The sequence below is a fragment of the Aptenodytes patagonicus genome, chromosome 6 (assembly GCF_965638725.1).
Source record: "Aptenodytes patagonicus chromosome 6, bAptPat1.pri.cur, whole genome shotgun sequence".
Taxonomy (NCBI): Eukaryota; Metazoa; Chordata; class Aves; order Sphenisciformes; family Spheniscidae; genus Aptenodytes; species Aptenodytes patagonicus.
In genome coordinates, this window is record NC_134954.1 from 54,213,722 (window position 1) to 54,232,152 (window position 18,431).

The following is an 18,431-nucleotide window of genomic DNA, read 5'->3' on the forward strand; positions in this document are numbered from 1 at the left end:
ACATGTGCACATAACTCTGTATCTCTTTAGCAAGATAATGCACATGCATTACAGTAGGAGAATATCTCTAAAATCCCCAGGGTTTAACTAAGGACTTAAATATTTCAACACATCTGGCTCATTTAGAGCTAATGCATTGAAGGGTGACTCATAATGACTAGACTGCCGGGAGTTCTGGAAGCATGAGGTACACCCGCAGGTAATCAAGCTTTGCATCTAATTGCGCCTTCAAAGTTATTTTAGCTGTATGTGTTGTACATAAAAAGGTGCACTTGAGAAAGTATATTGTGTGAAACTGGCTCGTTTCATGCAAGTTCCCACCTTGCTGAATTTTCAGTGTGGTGGAAACTCAGAGGTTCAAGGTGAAAAAAACAATATTGTGTTAGGTGAATAATCACCGCTGCTGTAATTATGGTTGTGGCAGAACTATAAATACGTGATGTAAGAAATTCTCCAAGTGTGCAAATTATTCTCTACACATATATGAGTATTCATGTATCATAGTAAATGTGCTTATCTTATAGCCATGATCAAGTAAATAATAATTTTTAGTTACTTTAAGAAAAAAAAAGGTGGAATTGGTAGTTGCCTTCAAAGAAAGTTGCTTTTTTCACTATGCAGTCCACCAGTTCCTACTTAACTGTGTAAATGAGAAATAAATCCATCTGTTTATTAGTGGGATTAGTTTGGGTTTCGCCTGATACAGTAGGTGACAAACTCTTAGGCCTGAAGTATATTTCCTGCCCTCATAGGTCTGAATTGTAGCTTTGAGGTCTTTCCTTTCTAGTTTAAAAAAAAAAACAAAACAACCTGTGAATTTGAATCAGAAATTGCAAAGACAGCAATGTAAGTAACATTCCTCTTTTCAATAGTGGTGTGGTTTAACCAGGCAGGCAGCTAAACACCACACAGCCATTTGCTCACTCCCCCCTCCAGTGGGATGGGGGAGAGAATCGGGGGGGAGGGGAAGTAAAATTCATGGGTTGAGATAGACAGTTTAATAGAACAGAAAAGGAAGGGGGGAAAAAAAATACCAAACAAGCGATGCACAATGCAGTTTCTCACCACCTGCTGACCGATGCTCAGCCAGTCCCCAAGCAGCGGTTGCCACCCCCCGGCCAACTCCCCCCAGTTTATATACTGAGCATGACGTCACATGGTATGGAATGTCCTTTCGGCCAGTTTGGGTCAGCTGTCCTGGCTGTGCCCCCTCCCAGCTTCTCGCTGGCAGGGCATGAGGAGCTGAAAAGACCTTGACTAGTGTAAGCACCACTTAGCAACAACTAAAACATCGGTGTGTTATCAACATTATTCTCATACTGAATCCAGAACACAGCACTGTACCAGCTACTAGGAAGAAAATTAACTCTATCCCAGCTGAAATCAGGACAAATAGTAATTTAGTTGCTGTTATTTGTTTCTTTGGCATTCACTTCTCTGCAAGTGGTTAGTATGTCAAAATAAGGGTTTACTGAAGTTCTTCAAACTAGAGGTAGTCTATATCAGAACCTAACTCCTGCACATCAGGGAGTCTTTTCTAAATATATTTTTCCTTGTTTCAAGTTTCAGATATAAGGTATTGAAGTAGCCTGGCTGCTATTTCATCTTCTTAATAGTTTTGTCAGAACAATATCTATAATTCATAGCAGAACTTGGGACAGGAGGAGTTGTGAAGATCTGATGGGGAGAGGAGATTACCAAGTAATAATACGTGTAGCAGGATGTGACCTGCCTTATTTCTGCATAGACCTACATTTCAACTCTAATCCAGCATGATGAAGGTATTTGTTAGAGCCATCTTCAATATCTTGATGACTATCAAACTGTTGTCAAAACCGTTGTCTGAAAGCTAGCACTTGCTTTCTACATTCAGTCACTGGCAAACGATTTTTTTCAACCTTGTACTCTGACTCATTCTTTTGTATAGAGAATTTGAGCACAGTTTACTGTAATATCTCAGGCTTGTTAAATATCCCTACTAGCAATGTTGGGCAGCAGGTCTAAATTTTTACTTTAAATGTTCATTTGAGACTAGACTGTGAGGTTTAGAACGCTCAGGATCATCAAAATGCTTTTCTCAAAATGAAGGGGAAATTGTGAAGTCTGTATATACTCCTCCCTCATCTTCCTGGATAATCTACCCCATTAGACACATGCAGAATCAAGCTCTGAAATAGATAAGCATTTCAGTGTCCAAATATATTCTACTTACCTTTTTATAACACTTTGTTTTAAATGTGCGGTGGTTTGCCTAAGTGTTCCTCTCACACTCTGGGGGGGGGGGGAAATCAATCTGTGAAATATCAACCTTCTATTTTTTCATAAGTTTCTGGGAAAAGGTACAATTTGCCAGTTATATTAATACTTTAATCAATAAAAACAGTTATAACAATTTCAGTCGTCTTTTTTTTTTTCCTCCCTCACAGATTGTAGAATGTAAAACTTTACTTTGGGATCAGATATCCATACTAAATAATTGAGAATTTGGGAGTTTAATAACGTGTTATTGGAATTGAAATAGGTAGATTTCTAGCACTAACTTATTTCATTTTTTTATTTTGATACAGTGCTCCTGTTTCATAAAATATACTGCTTCTGTTGGGTGGGAATTTTTCCATCGTCTACCTAAAGAAAAATGAAATCTTGTGTATTACACTGTCAGTCCTCGGTTTTCCAATTTTTGTCTGTGACCCAAGGGTATTAATACCCCATGTTAATGGATCTTAATGTGAAGTCATTTGAGGTCTACTATTATTCCATAAACTCTTTTATTTTTTCAGTTTGAGCAAGGATAAATATTTAAAGTCTTTATTTGTCTGTAGAGGTCAATTAGGAATATATGTTCCTGATGGCTCTTCCATGTCTTTGCCTGATCCCCTCTTGAATAACATAGCATAACTGGTTAGTTGTTAAAGCTTTGGTCCCGCTCCCCGCCCTTTTTTAGGACAAGATACCCTGATGCCGAACTACTAGTTAATGTCCTTAAAAATGTCTAAAAAGATGTGAACTAGCCTAAACCTTGGTTGTCTGTATAGAATAAATGAATTAATACCTAAGTTAAATCAGCACAGATTTTGGTACTCAATAGGGGTAGCACAACCCGGGCCTATGAGTATTCTGTGCATAATTTGAAGTATTGCTTGCCTCCTTTCTTCACTATTGCTGTATGTTGGGCCATTCTTCAGGAGGTGAGGGTAGTTTTATTTGGTACAGTTCTTCCTCATGCCTGGTACTTTATACACACATGAAACAGCATACATTCCTGGGTTTACCATGTTTACAATATTGGGGATCAGAACCCATATGAACCACAGGGCTCAAGTGGTTTTAATAATTGCTTTAAGCTGTGGGAATTGGACTGTGAAACTGTAGTCCTGTTCATAAGGATGCTGTAGGAGACGTTTTTCAGTCTCCCAGTGTTCCTTTCAAGGGAGAACTGTTTTGGCCTTCTGTTGTTCTCTAGCTGTTCTCTTTAAGCTGTGTTTTCTGATTGTGAGGCTGCAAATTAAGCTGTTGGATATTAAAGTATCAAATGTTGAAATGGAGATAGTTTCCACTGTCTTTATCTGTATCTACTGTTTCAGCAATGTACTCTGAGAATTCAGACAAATTTGTGAGCCTTAATCTCCCTCTGATAAATTCCTAATGACAGCCTCTTCATAAATAATACATTTCTAAATCTTTTTAATGTTTCTGCCTTATCAGTGTCCAATAGCTTCCTCAGAACAGAAGCCAGGCTTGCTGTTGATCTTTCTATTTTCTTTTATTTCTTTCTTATAAGAACATGTCTAGCCCCTTGCAGTCCTCTAGCAATAAACACTTGTTAGTTAGCTGTCACAGATCTCAAAATGCTTTAATATTTCCCTTGCTACTGTTCTCAAGCAACATAAACAAAAGGGATTTTATGACTAGCATCGTGAATGGGTGAACTAATGGAATCGCGCTGCACTTAAAAGACCTTTTTGACCTCTCTTTGAAAAGCCTTTTAATCTTTCATGCAGGCAGTTCATGAGCTATGAGATGATAATAAGAAAGTAAGGGATCTGGAGGAATTGTTACCAAAAGCACTAAAGGCTCATTGCTTTGATTCTTTGCATAATATACTATAATCCAGTGCTAGCTAGGTTTTAAAACTTAGTTTTGATTTTGTTATGAACTTGCAAATGCATGAAAACCACTGTAGTGTGAAATATAAATGAATGTATATATTGCAATGAACCTCTTGCAATATGTGAAACGACCTCAAGAGTGTGTATAATGAACTCAGCCCTTTGGAGGAAAGCCCTACCAGTGGCTGAATTTTCAGGAGTGATAATTCCATTGAAAAGTATTCCCTGTCACTCAGGCATCCTGCTTCCTAAGACCCATACAGCAGAATACAGCATTAATCCTCAAATCAGCAGACTCCCAAGGCAGTTAATTATGTAGAACTCCCTGTATCAGATGAAAATGGCAAAATAACTGCCTGCAGTTGGGGAAGAGGTAATGTTTGAAACAATCAGCAGGAAAGCAAATAAACTTGTGGATCTTTTGAGTTTGGCCTAACAGCAATACCGTTGATGAAGTAGGGAGCAGTTGAAGCTGGCTATTTCTTACAGACTGAGTTTTGGACTACATAAAAATTATTTCACTTTTCACTTATTAAAAATATTTTTCATTTTCTCAGAGCTTATAATTTTTCAGGGTTTTTTGTGACAGTAATTTTGTGCCTGGATAATGTTTTCCCTTTCCTCATATCTGAATTTCAGGACTACAATATGCAATAGCTTTGCAAACTGTTGAACCTAAGCATACTGTCAGAGTTTCCCCATCCACTCTTTTCAAAATGGAAAAGCAGATGAATTGCTATTCTTTTGAGAGCACCCCAGAAATATCATCTCAAGCTTTAGATTCTGCTTGTGTCTGTGTTTATGCCAGATGGCTCTGGCTCAGTTGGCTGGGTCGGCATTGTACTGGAAATAGTTCTACTGTGCTTCATGTAGCTTTATTTACTGTCTCATTAATTTTAACTTTTCCAGAAGTTTTCCCTATTCAGAAGCCATTAGGGTTAGGTTTCATGCTGTGTTAAGAATTTTAAATAGCCAGGCAGAGTCCTGTCACATTACAGGAGCAAAACAACTATTTGAGACTGCCCAAAGTATGGTTATTCTCCTATATTTATTTGTGATCTTGAAGATGGCCTTTTTTGTTCAGTTACCTCAGCTTATATTGATCACTTATTTAAAAATTATAACTGATGTGCTTGGCCAAAATTGTCATATATCAAAGAGTGATTTGTAGTATATTCTACATAAATATGCATGCTAGAGGACTGTAGTTATGTGTGGGGGGGTTATTTATTACATCTGCAATTAGCAGCCTGTGTTGTGTATATTTATATGCTGGGTTTGACCTTTTATCCTATTGCATGTTCCGCAAGTGCAGACGCTTATTTTGACAGAGTGGCACAACCATTTGTCGCTGAGCAAAACCTGCAAAAGAACCTGGAATGATTTGTGGTACGTAGGTTGATTATATGTCCTTCAGAAGCCTTCTGAAGAAAGCAGAATGGCACCTCATTTATTGTTGTAAGCAACAAAAAGCCTATTGTGCTAACTGCTGCTAACGTTTGAAGAGGGCTTTTGCTCCAATGCATGATTAGAAGTATACTGTATTTACTTGAGGTTACTGCTGGCAAAGGTTTTGCCATCATCACTTAATTTTTTCCTGCAGTTATCTTGTTCATGTTTCTTCTTCTGACTTTTATAGGAGCATGGCCATAACATCTTGAGAAAACACTCTGGAAAATAAAGTTGAGTCTAGTATATCCAGGCCTTGTAGAAACAGTGAATTCCCAACAGGATTTGAAATTGTCAATTAGTGCTGCTTGCAGGCAAACTAATCTACTATGAATTTCAGAAGTACAACATCCAAGGCATGACTTCAGAGTACTTCAAAGAAAAATGGCTTTGTCAATAGGAACTGTAGTATACTTAACTTAGAGATAAGGTGTAAAGTAGAATCCAAAGACATACTTTACAATGCTCTCCGTTTTTCCAAATAATTTAAGTATCGGTGGAGAGAACAATTCCTACCTCCCTAGCAACTTCTAATGTGAAACTCCTTTTCATTTGAGGGAAAGCATTACTGTATTAAATTGACTTTGTTCACTGACTTGCAATAGAAAAATTGTTGGGAGCGTGGGGGAGGGAAAGTTGGTGAGAGTGTGATGGTTATTTTCCTCCCTAGTGTTTGCAGATGTGGTTGGGTTCATCTGCATTTAGAAACTTTAGGCTCATTTTTTGTATTTTAAGCCAAATTAAAACTTTCTACGTGAACTGTACTAGGAGGGTTAGTGAGTCTCGACCAAGTAAATAATTTTCCTTATGAAAAGAGCCTAAATTTAGTAGCTGGGTGAGATGTTCATCAGTAAAGCCTAAAGCAGTTCCACTTAAAAGTAATTGTTTTTCTTTCTTGCCTGATGCAATCAGTAATTCTGAATAGGGCTGAACAGTAGCAGCAACTGCTTGTATGTGAGAACATTGTTTACTGGAGTGTATGTCTGGCATGAATTTCTCGGTGTCTTTCAGGAGACTTTGCATAGTTAGTGGTCCAAACTGTGTAGATTTAGTAATAGTCCTAAATTTGTAGAAGTATATTCGTAAGACTGGTAAGTCAGTTATATTTAATGCAATGGATAGCTTAATTTAATTGCATTTAAAGTAGGATGAGTATTCCACTACTTGTAATTTTGAGGATGACTTTACCATAGTTAAGATGGGATCCCCAAACTTTCTGGAGAAATAACTGGAAGGCACTACAAGCTGGCTTTCAGAAAGGACTTTCAACTGCTTGGATGGCTTCCGCTGCCTGTGCTGCAGGCTCTGTTTCTAAAGGAAGTTAACTAGAGATGCCATGGACACCTGCAGTTCATGGGTTACTGCTCTTTTTCCTAGCTGACTATATCAGGCCCCAAAAGATTCCAGTTACCAGTTGAGCCCAGATCTTCAAGGTGTTTAGGTGCAGAGATACATGCCCAGTGCTATGTACTTATTGAGGTCCTAGAACCTTTGGCTTGCACCGAAGTGAAAAGGATAATGATTGCCTCATCCCTAAAAAAAAAAAAACAAACATATTTTAAGTAGTTTCCTGAAATGCAGACTTAGGTATCCAAATTCAGAGAGTTGCCTTTTAATTGTTGGCCTTGCAGTCTAAATAAGGAGAAGACCTAGCAGAACAAAAGCAAGGAATTAGAAAAATGAAAATATACCAACAGGACTGTATGGTTTTGCTAGTTAATTACGTGCACATACCTGATTCTTAGTTGATGTTAATTACTTATGCTTTCAGATGTTGCAGAAAGAGCAGGCCTTTGGGGGGTTTCACATTCACAGTGGCTTGATTGAATGGGATTAATGACGTTATTTTGGCAAAATCATTTTTATTGCCATTCTGTAAAGACCAAAAAATGTAAAACACAGAGTACCAAAAGTCACAGGTGAAACACTAGTTTTACTTGAAAAATGCTGAATGTATATAATTGAAATTGAAAAGATTTTTCAATTTCACCTGTAGGAAACTCCAGGTGTGACTTTTTTATGTAAACTTGTATTCTAATATTATGGACTCTGCGCAGGTCTGCTTTCTCATTTTCAAGCACAGCTTGAAAAAATCTGGCATTACTCTCTTAAACCCTCCTAATCTTCTGTTTGATTAAACATGTCCCACTCTAGTTATGGCCCATCAGAGAAGCAAAAATAAAGCATATTTCATATGCTTGCTTCAGATGTTTCTCTAGCATTTTATATGTAAAAGTTTTTGGCTTGTGTTCATTTTAAAAGTAAAGACTATGAACAAATAAAACTGTGTCCCTGTAGCCTTTTAATAAGCACTGTTCTTTGAAAAGCAGTTTTCTTGAAGAATGATATCCATCTAAAATATCACTCTGTTACAGTATTTAATTAACAAAAAAAAAAGTAATTAGAATTAACTATTTACATATATTGCTAGTTATCTTTTGCTGTTTTTGCTTTGAAAATTTTAATTTCTTCCCTGGTAAAGAATCAGCAGGAAGGTTAGCATTTTTTAAGATTTTGATACTACGTGTGAAGTCCTCAGTGCTGCTTTCCACCATATGATAGTTCATTAAAACACTTGCTGATAATGGGCTGCTGTTTGCAAGTGCAGGAATAGTAACTTTGCCAGTAATTTTACCTATGGGCAGCTGGAAGTTTTTGCATTCAGGTGAAATAGCCAAGCAGCACGCTGACTTGCCTTAGTCGTTCTACAGCTGCTCAACATTAAATGAAAGGCTGCCCCTCCTGAAGACGAGCATGCATTTGAAGCACATCTTTTTGTAACATTTTGTAATAGGTGAAGTTAGAAATCTTTGGATTTAGGACCCAACTCCTGTCTGGTTTTGTAGCACTGTATCTCCATTTCAGTGAAGCCAGCTAACACTAGCTGGAGAATTTGCTCTTTCTTTTTTATTTTTTTTAAGACCTGTTTTATGGGGATTTGGATAAGCCAGAGCTGCTCTTGAGTGCGTGATCCTATTTTATAGATTTTTAAGACATAAAAAATTGAAGCAATTCTATCCTGGCTTCAGGAGCTGTGAGGCTGAATACTCCTTTTTGCCTGCATATGAGGTTCTAAGTATTAATTGTAATGAAAAGCATTATCTGTATTTGCATGTATTTTATCAGGTAGGAGGTATTGCAATAAAATTGACTTACTGATTGTGGAAGTGAATTGTGTGATTAAAAACTGTTTGTAATGACTAGAATAAAGAAGATGATGAATAATGAAGCTTTAAAAATGGAAAGACTTTCTGTTGTAGTGCCTGTAGTTGCACAGTTCATTTAACTGTGAAAGTTAATTCTTTTGTTTCCAAAAAGTGTTCTCTACAAAACGTACCATGTGCTTGCTTTTAAGGCTTGTTTTTAGTTTCAAACACCCTTTCGTCCCTGGTCAAATTTGTTACAGGTATATAAACAATCCTTGGTGTCATTTCAGTGGTATAAAGAAAATGAGACCACAAAAAATTTAATTTACATTTAACAGTAGTAGATTGGCCTAACTGTTTAGTTCTCTAATTCCCTTGCCAAATACTGTACTTCCCCCTGCGAGGCCAATTTCTGTTACTACACAGTGAATCATATATGATCAGGCATGATAGGAGTGAAAATTTTATCGTGATGTTAGAAGATGGAGGAAGTAGGAACCTGAGTTTGTAGCAGTAGGACATTCAACATGCAAATGTTTGCTGTATATCTTCCACCTTATGCAGTCTGTGGAAAGTATTATTTATGGAGAACATCTGGTTTCTTGCTTCTCTGCTTTATGGTACTTACCTACTCAGTGTACTAAGAAATGTCTGCTACTTAATACCTGTTTGTTTCCTCCTTAAAATCTTGTCTGAACAGCTCTGCCAAGTGTGGAGTCTTTATCTCATGCTGATGTCCTGTTGATGACATCTTGTGCTCCTAAGTCAGTCTTGAATAAAAGCTCTCAATGATTCAGTCTGAGTTAGCTCAGGATCTATGGCTGTGCAAAGCTGGGGAGCAAGTTTAGTAAACGTACGAAGCTGAAAGCAGCCAATTTTTTGGTCAAGATTAATGGTAGCAATATTGTAAAAAATAGACCAATTAAAAGTGTGACTTAGGTGTTTTGATAGAAAAAGGGTTTATTCTTTTCCTGCCTTCTCCTCTGTTTTCAAGGAGTAAATTATTCCCTTCCTGCTACTTCTGTTACGGCATACAGCTTCCTTCCCTGGACACTTGGGCTCTGTAGATCTAGTTAAACTGTTTATTGCTGTTACATCACAAATCTCGGTCGTGCTTACTGAGAGAGTAGTTTGAAGATCAGCTCATTTTATATCGCTCTTATTTTTGCTCATTTTTCTTTTGGTAGTGAGTTGTAACAGATCACCAAGAGTCTGTGTGGGTACTAATGCCAACCCAAAAAAGGGACAGGAGCACACACACAAAGCCAGGAGAAACAGAAGTTAGAGGGGACAGTGAGCTCAGACTTCTCCTAGAAACTTGTGCTGATGATGGCCCTGGCTATAGTAGGAACATGATATAAATCCTGACAGCCATCAGCTTATCCTTGGCTGCATGATTCTCCCATTTTCCTTGCACTTGCATTTGTGTGATGGTTAATTGTTTGTGGAATAGACTAAGCTGAAAATTAGTAGTTATTTTTTTCTGTGATTTGGTTTTCAGTCAGATTTTTGCCCTGAATCAGTTCACATAGTCACAAATTACCAGTGACTGCAAAAGAAAGGAGGCAGGATTTATGGCAGCCCAACTGCCCTCTGACTTTCAAACAACAGGTAGAGTGATTAAATGATTTATTATTAAATAATAAAGTGGTAATTTACAGACATGTATGTGTGTAGAATTAAGTAGAACATTCAACATGAGGCTTGATGTCATGTTGAATGCAATTTTCTGTAAATCATATCTTTTTCATACTTTTATTTTACAGTTGCTGCTAACTTACAGAAGATAGTAGATGATCCAAAGGCCTTGAAAACATTGACTTTTAAGTTGGTAAGTAAAAACATGAAGGGAAGAAACAAACTAATTATCACGGTATTCACACAGAGTCTGGACTTTCTCATTTACAGCTATTTTGCTGAATAAATGTGTTGACAGATAAGATGATTGAAATTGCCATGTGTGAGAGAAAAAAACTAAACCCTATTTTGACAGGACATTAGGGATATGTACAGTTACACAGCTCCATAAGTGTGCAGGGAGAAGGAGGTTCATTCACGTGAGTTCTGAGGAAGTTCAAGGTTTAGGTGAGAAACTGCAGGGAGAAAACCCCTGGGAGGAATTGCAGAAACAAGTAAAGCAGAGAAATCTGCAGTTGTTGGGTAACTCCCCTCCATGCCCACTCCCTCAGCTCTGCCCTGACTGAAGTGTCCTCTGCTAATGGACATTTTGTTCCAACCCATTTTTGCCAACACCTGCCACCATTTTTCTTGAATGCAGGTCGCCCTCTCCACTGCTTACTTCTCCTTAGTTCTTCCCTTCAACCTTCTTTCAGTTGACCATCTACACTTGCAAGTTGATCTTGCTCCCACTGTATTTCATTACTGTGTCTCCCTCCCCACCTCTTTCTGTCTTCTGTATATACAGAAGACCCTCGTTTGCGCCTGGCACTGTGTTCTGTGCTGCGTTTTGTGCCCTGGACCATGGGTCCTAATTTTGGTCGATTTTGATGCTATCATGATAGATCTAATTTAATATTAATAACTTTACATTGAAAAAACTTAATTCAGAATTGATGTGCTGTATTTGTTTTTATTTCTTGCTAAAATTAAGTTGAAAAATTTACATACCCAAAACTATTGAATGATTAGCTATGTAAATACCAAACTCTTACCAATTATCTTTCAGCACCCCTTGCTGAGAGTGACTCAGCTGCGTATGAAAGACTAGACTGAATGTCTGTTAGATAAGTAGGTCTCCAGAATCACAGCTTTAGAGAGCCATTTTTAGAGAGTAGCTAATGATAATGTATTAATTCAGGATTGTTCTTCCATGTCACTTTTTAAAAATAGATGAGTAGTTTTAATTGACCAAATCATTTGGACTCATTTTTCCTCTACAGTCCAGTAAAATCACCAGAACTTACATGTTTCTTTTGAGAAGGGCTTGGGGTGGGGGAATAAGGATATATAACTCAAATTGTTTTGCTTCTGTGGCCCTTACTATCTAAATACAGCTTAAAGGCTGATGCTTCTCTTTTTGCAGCTGATCTGGGTTCTTGCTGTCTAAACAGCTGACTTAGCTTTATTGTGTAGTCAATGGCATCTCACCAAGAGCATTTAAATACACAGATATTTCGGAGGTTCTGTAGAAGTCTGGGTTTCTAGTTCACACACTTAAAATAGAGGCTTGAGATTCCAAAACGTAATATCCCATAGTAGCCAGTTAATGTTTATATATGTTGAAAACAAATCCACTTGAAAATTTAGGTTGGGGTATTTCTGTGATTCATAGAATCATAGAATCATTGAGGTTGGAAAAGACCTCTGAGATCATCGAGTCCAACCGTCAACCCAACACCACCATGCCCACTAAACCATGTCCCTAAGCGCCTCATCTACACGTCTTTTAAATACTTCCAGGGATGGGGACTCAACCATTTCCCTGGGCAGCCTGTTCCTATGTTTAACCACTCTTTCAGTAAAGACATTTTTCCTCATGTCCAATCTAAACCTCCCCTGGCGCAACTTGAGGCCATTTCCTCTCGTCCTATCGCTAGTTACTTGGGAGAAGAGACCGACACCCACCTCGCTACAACCTCCTGTCAGGTAGTTGTAGAGAGCGATGAGGTGTCCCCTCAGCCTCCTTTTCTCCAGGCTAAACAACCCCAGTTCCCTCAGCCGCTCCTCATCAGACTTGTTCTCCAGACCCCTCACCAGCCTCGTTGCCCTTCTCTGGACACGCTCTAACACCTCAACATCCTTCTTGTAGTGAGGGGCCCAAAACTGAACACAGTATTCGAGGTGCAGCCTCACCAGTGCTGAGTACAAGGGCACGATCACTTCCTTACTCCTGCTGGCCACACTATTTCTGATACAGCCCAGGATGCCATTGGCCTTCTTGGCCGCCTGGGCACACTGCTGGCTCATGTTCAGCCGGCTGTCAACCAGCACCCCCAGGTCCTTTTCCGCCAGGCAGCTTTCCAGCCACTCTTCCCCAAGCCTGTAGTGCTGCATGGGGTGGTTGTGGCCAAAGTGCAGGACCCAGCACTTGGCCTTGTTGAACCTCATACAGTTGGCCTGGGCCCATCGATCCAGCCTGTCCAGGTCCCTCTGCAGAGCCTTCCTACCCTCGAGCAGATCAACACTCCCGCCCAACTTGGTGTCGTCTGCAAACTTACTGAGGGAGCACTCGATCCCCTCATCCAGATCATTGATAAAGATATTAAACAAGACCAGCCCCAAAACTGAGCGCTGGGGGACACCGCTCGTGACCGGCCGCCAACTGGATTGAACTCCATTCACCACAACTCTCTGGGCCCGGCCATCCAGCCAGTTTTTGACCCAGCACAGAGTACACCTGTCTAAGCCGTGAGCCGCCAGCTTCTCTAGGAGAATGCTGTGGGAGACGGTGTCAAAGGCCTTACTGAAGTCCAGGTAGACCACATCCACAGCCTTTCCCTCATCCACTAGGCGGGTCACCTGGTCATAGAAGGAGATCAGGTTGGTCAAGCAGGACCTGCCTTTCATGAACCCGTGCTGGCTGGGCCTGATGCCCTGGTTGTCCCACACATGCCTTGTGAGCGCCCTCAAGATGAACCGCTCCATAACCTTCCCCGGCACCGAGGTCAGGCTGACAGGCCTGTCGTTCCCCGGATCCTCCTTCCGGCCCTTCTTGTAGATGGGCGTCACATTGGCAAGCCTCCAGTCGTCCAGGACCTCCCCTGTTAGCCAGGACTGCTGATAAATGATGGAGAGTGGCTTGGTGAGCTCCTCTGCCAGCTCTCTCAGCACTCTCAGGTGGATCCCATCCGGCCCCATAGACTTGTGAGCATCCAGGTGGCGTAGCAGGTCATTGACTGCTTCCTCTTGGATTATGGGGGGTTCATTCTGCTCCCTGTCTTCCAGCTCAGGGGACTGAGTATCCTGAGGATAACTGGTCTGCCTGTTAAAGACTGATGCAAAGAAGGCATTGAGTACCTCAGCCTTTTCCTCATCCTCGGTGACAATGTTCCCCCCACATCCAATAAAGGATGGAGATTCTCCTTGGCTCTCTTCTTGTCATTATTTGTAAAAACATTTTTTGTTGTCTGTAATGACAGTGGCAAGATTGCGTTCTAGCTGGGCTTTTGCCTTTCTCATTTCCTCTCTGCATGACCTAACGAGATCAAATTCAGTTGGATTTATCGCTGGGGTGCAGTCAAGGTCACATGGCATTTCAGATTCCAGTGAGTGAATGCTGTTATAATCCTGCTTCTTACCATAATCAGAGTTAATAGACAATCCAAAATCAATGTCTTTGTCCCTTCTCAAAGTAAGTTCCATTGGCTAGGTAACAATTCCTGGGGTTAATTGTTAACCGAAGTTTCTTCCTGATATTTTTAACCTAGGTTTCCTGCATTAGTTCCCTGCTTCTCGGGAAAAGAACATAACCACAAGAAGTATCCTAATTTTTTTTATCTTTGGATTAATTTAATATATATTCCATTTCTGCCTGTTTCTATATTGTGTAGTGGAGTTGCTAAATTAATTGTTGCCTGGGAGAACTCTGTCATTTGTCTAGTATTACTACTGAGTCTTTGTTACCTCTTAGCAAGGTCTCACTGAATTTGAGAGCACTTGTATACAACTTGATTATAACACATTTTGTTGGTAAATACTTCATGGGGATTCAAAGTCTAAATGTAGCTAATCCTATATCTATTCAGAGAATTCAACTGAAAAGTGCTCTTTAGGATTAGTTACTACTATTTGTGGACAAGGAATCTGGTTGGTTTTGTTTGACACTGCTTACAGATTGCTTTTGCTGGTATATAATATTTCTATTCAAACAGCAAGCATTTTCATCTTTGGGGAAAAAAGAACAACAACTTATGTCTTAACCGTTTTTATCTTTAATTATTGCCAAAATGGTAAAGAAATTTATTAAAGCAAGGTGTCTGGATGAATCTGTCTTTAAGATTGGATCTCCCTCTTGCATATTTTTTTAACAGTGCATCTTTGATCTTACAATGATGTCATTCTAGAGAACGTATATAGTATTAATCCTCCCTTAGTTGTTGTGGTTAACACCGAATGATGACTTCCCTGCAGGATCCAGCTGTCCACACTTTGGGAAGGAGGCTGCTTTAATATACAAGTAATCTTGGCAACACTCAAGGAAACACAAAATTATTGTGCAGCATAATTTGCATTTTATGTAAGGATTTTTCATATGAAAAACCATTAATGAGAGACTGCATTCAGTCACTAAACAGTGAATTGCAAATACTAAGAGCTTTTCTTGTGTGTTGCAGTTTGTGTATAGTAGTTGTACTTATGCTAAGCACAAAATATAGGCTGGTAGGTTCCAGGTGCATTAAATATTAGACAATATTTATTGATAAGGCATTTAAAAAAAACTACATGCATCTAGATATGTTACTTAAGATGGCTTTGAGGAGATTGATAGCTAGCTAGAGCATAGAATGATGTTAATATTAGCTCTTTTTATCATGATATTTTAAGTGCAAAATTCAAACTCCATTTATTTAGTAAATTCCCAATACAAAAAACATTGAGATATCTTAATAGTAACCAATGGTGATGATCTCAGACCTGCTTCAGTGGAGTAAGACCTGTGAAATACTCTCTGAAGAGAGAACTTCTGTTCTCTGTGTCTGATCAAAGTAAATTTGAAGGAGTAGCCTGACATAATGCTTCCACAAGTATTGAGTGAGTTTCTTTTTGGTCATGAAAACTCAATGGATAATGTCACTTGGTGCACCTTGTGTGCGCAATCTGAGAGCTCTTTTCCTTATATTGCATATACACAAACCAGTTCTACTGAAGGGTTCAACCGCTACTAATGCATAAAAGGATCAAGAGCATTTTCATAGGGTGAACCAATTGTTCTGATGGTTTTTTGGGGGGTATGCCAAAGAGTCTGAAGGCATCTGTCTTAAGTAGTTTACCATTACACACTGTTCATCCAATTGTGTTATTATTTTGATTTATCTACCAGGTGAAGAATGCATAAAAAGCTTTTATTTAAAATGTAGTCACTTCTGTCCTACAGAAGCAAATTTTGTATTTAAAAATCAAAATATAAAAATATTTTGCCTACAGTATGTGTAACTTTTTTTAAAGCAGACCTAAAGTAACAGTTCAGTCCTGAGCAAGGTGGTTTTATATTCTTACCATTATTTGTGAAAACTGAACTGATTACCTGTGCCAGTTTGTACTGTGACAGACTTTACTGCAGAATCTCAACTACAATTTTAAGTACTGGGTTGTACTGTCAGAACGGAGCTGTCCTTTTGAAAATATTAGTATTTACTCTTCGTAGACTGCTGCAATCTCTTGTTTAAAAATTCAGTGGATTGGTATTCTGAACAGACTCGATAGCTAGACCCATGAGACATTTGGTGTCTACAGCACAATGGCAAAAGGTGGATTCTGTACATGTAGGTTATTTGCTCTTCATGAGTGAAAATGGCATGATCACATGAAAAAGCAAATTTGGCTCCAGTCTGGGAAGTTTGGGTTAAAGAATTTGGGTCTTTAAGTGTTAATTTCCCAGTATTTTTTTCATAATTTTTAATATTGATTAAAAGAGTTTGCTAAAATTAAGGATGCACTTGGCTGACACTGACAGAGGATACACCAAGCAGTCTGAAAGCTTTCCTTCAAGTAAGCTGTTTGCTGACTAGGCAATATGGGGGAAATTTATAGCCTGGCTGTCAAATCCTCCTTTGTAGTGTGATATACTAAACATTTCTGTTTGTACTTGCAGGCCTCTGGCTGTGATGGCACTGAGATTCCTGATGAAGTGAAACTGATTGGGTTTGCTCAGTTAAGTGTCAGCTGATGTCTGTCCCTTGACCCCAAGCCGAATTGTGAGATTGCGAAGAGGCCAGCTTAGATGCAAAGGAAAACTAATGTACCACACACTGAGTTCTGCTTCATTCTCTAGCAATTCACAAAGTCAGAACAAGCAAGGCCCACAGCTACACCGCTGCTGCTAACATTCAAAATGCTACTAAATGTCTCTTAGCAGTTGATTTGGATTCCCCCTAAGTGAAAAGCCTGTGGAAATGCACTCAGGTGGCTGTATTTATTGGTTACAAAAGGAATTTTCTATCAAGCTTACTTCTTTCATAAACTTCGAGTGATACTATTTTACCTGTACTTGTGGTTGATAATACTGCCTCTGTTCTGTTATATTTAGAAATGAACATAAATATAAAAGTTAAGAATTATTAGCCAAACTTGAATTCTAGTTTTAAAACTGACTGTGAATTTTATTTTTCATATTTATGCATTACACATCCTAGTAAGAAGAAAATTATTTGACTTGATTATGTGCTATTTGCAGTTAATCTCCCATTATTTAAAAAAGTTTCAGGTATATCTTTGAAGTATTTGGTAACTTCTAGGTTTTTTTTTTTTTAAATTAATTAATTTAGGCTTTAGCAAGCTTTTGTTGGTTGTGTGTCTAAAAACCAGTCCACAAACTGATTGTCAAGGGAGTGGGAGGTGCCTTGCAGACATTAATGTTTTAAGAATGTGCCTGAGGCTGCTTAAATAAATAATCTCCATTTTCTAGAAGTACCATACATATGGTACAATATATATAAATATATATAGTTATCTGAGCAAGGAGGGGATATACAGTAGCAAAGGTGTTAGAGTATTTTGACTATGCTTTATTGGGGAGTCTATGAGCTAGAACTACTTTGAACTGTTGTCGTTACGGTAGACTGCTTACTGTGTCCATCTCTGATCCGACTTATCCTTAATGATAGAAACTGGGTTTCATACAGGTGATAAAAACTTGAAGAATGGAACTGAAGCTTTACTTGAAGTTCTGCAAAATACCAAGGTGGAGTGAAAATAAAAGGGCTTTGTGCAATGATCAAGTAAAACTCTGTTACAAAGAAAACACTTCTGACCCAAGTAGTCTTATGCTTAACCTGTGACATAGATGTTATGGAGCTAGCGAACCTTAGAAAGACTTTCAAATTTGGAGACGTGTTTGTCGGAGGTTACAATTTAAACTACTCCCTAGCTAATCCTAGATAATCGGCAGCTCTTTAATGTACTGAAAACAGCAAATATATATTATTAAGAGAAGTTATTTATAATGCCTTGTCATAATTGTTGAGGTGTTCTATAGCCATTTGCGTACGACTCAATGTAATCCCATCCCATCCTACTGTTTACATGATGATTACTCCAAGATGACTGCAAAGGTTAAAAAAATAAAAATAAAAGTGTATTGCACAAACAGATTTGTATTTTGAATTTCCATGCTCTGCATGCATTTCAATGGCTGTGTGGCAGGGTGATGTTATAAACGTCTGCTGCCCTTATTTAGTTTATGGGCAGCATCTGCGCAAGGGACCTGGTTCCTTGTGTTGGGGAGGAGAAGGGGAGAAAACACTGCTTTCTTGCTTGTGGGAGAGAGTTGCTCTTGACCTCTTGCTTTCCAGTGCTTTGCATAAGCCATTTTTAAGACTCCTAAGGTGTTTGTACTTCAAGAAATCATTCAGTTATTTGGGGCAGGACCTGTATGCCTGTGGGATGCCAGTTTGTGTGGGGAAGAGAGCGAGAGGGGCCCAAGGCAGGGCTGGGGCTGACACCTGCTGCCCCCAGCCCAGGTGTGGGGCTGGTGGCCACAGCTGAGGCTCGTTGGGGCAGTTCAGGCCCTCCTGGGGTGACTGGTGCCCTCGAGCCCATTAGTGTGGGG

At 39.1% G+C, this 18,431-nt stretch overlaps 1 protein-coding gene across 1 annotated transcript in view; it reads left to right on the forward strand.

Annotated features, from left to right (window-relative positions):
• The window catches only part of STK39 (serine/threonine kinase 39), a 111,999-nt gene extending 94,026 nt beyond the window's left edge, over positions 1–17,973 (forward strand). The window contains exons 16-17 of the mRNA XM_076342687.1: positions 10,471–10,535; positions 16,476–17,973. Of these exons, the coding sequence (XP_076198802.1) occupies positions 10,471–10,535; positions 16,476–16,550 (140 nt within the window). The 3' untranslated portion in view covers positions 16,551–17,973. The remainder of the gene's footprint in view (positions 1–10,470; positions 10,536–16,475) is intronic.
• Positions 17,974–18,431: the final 458 nt, after the last annotated feature.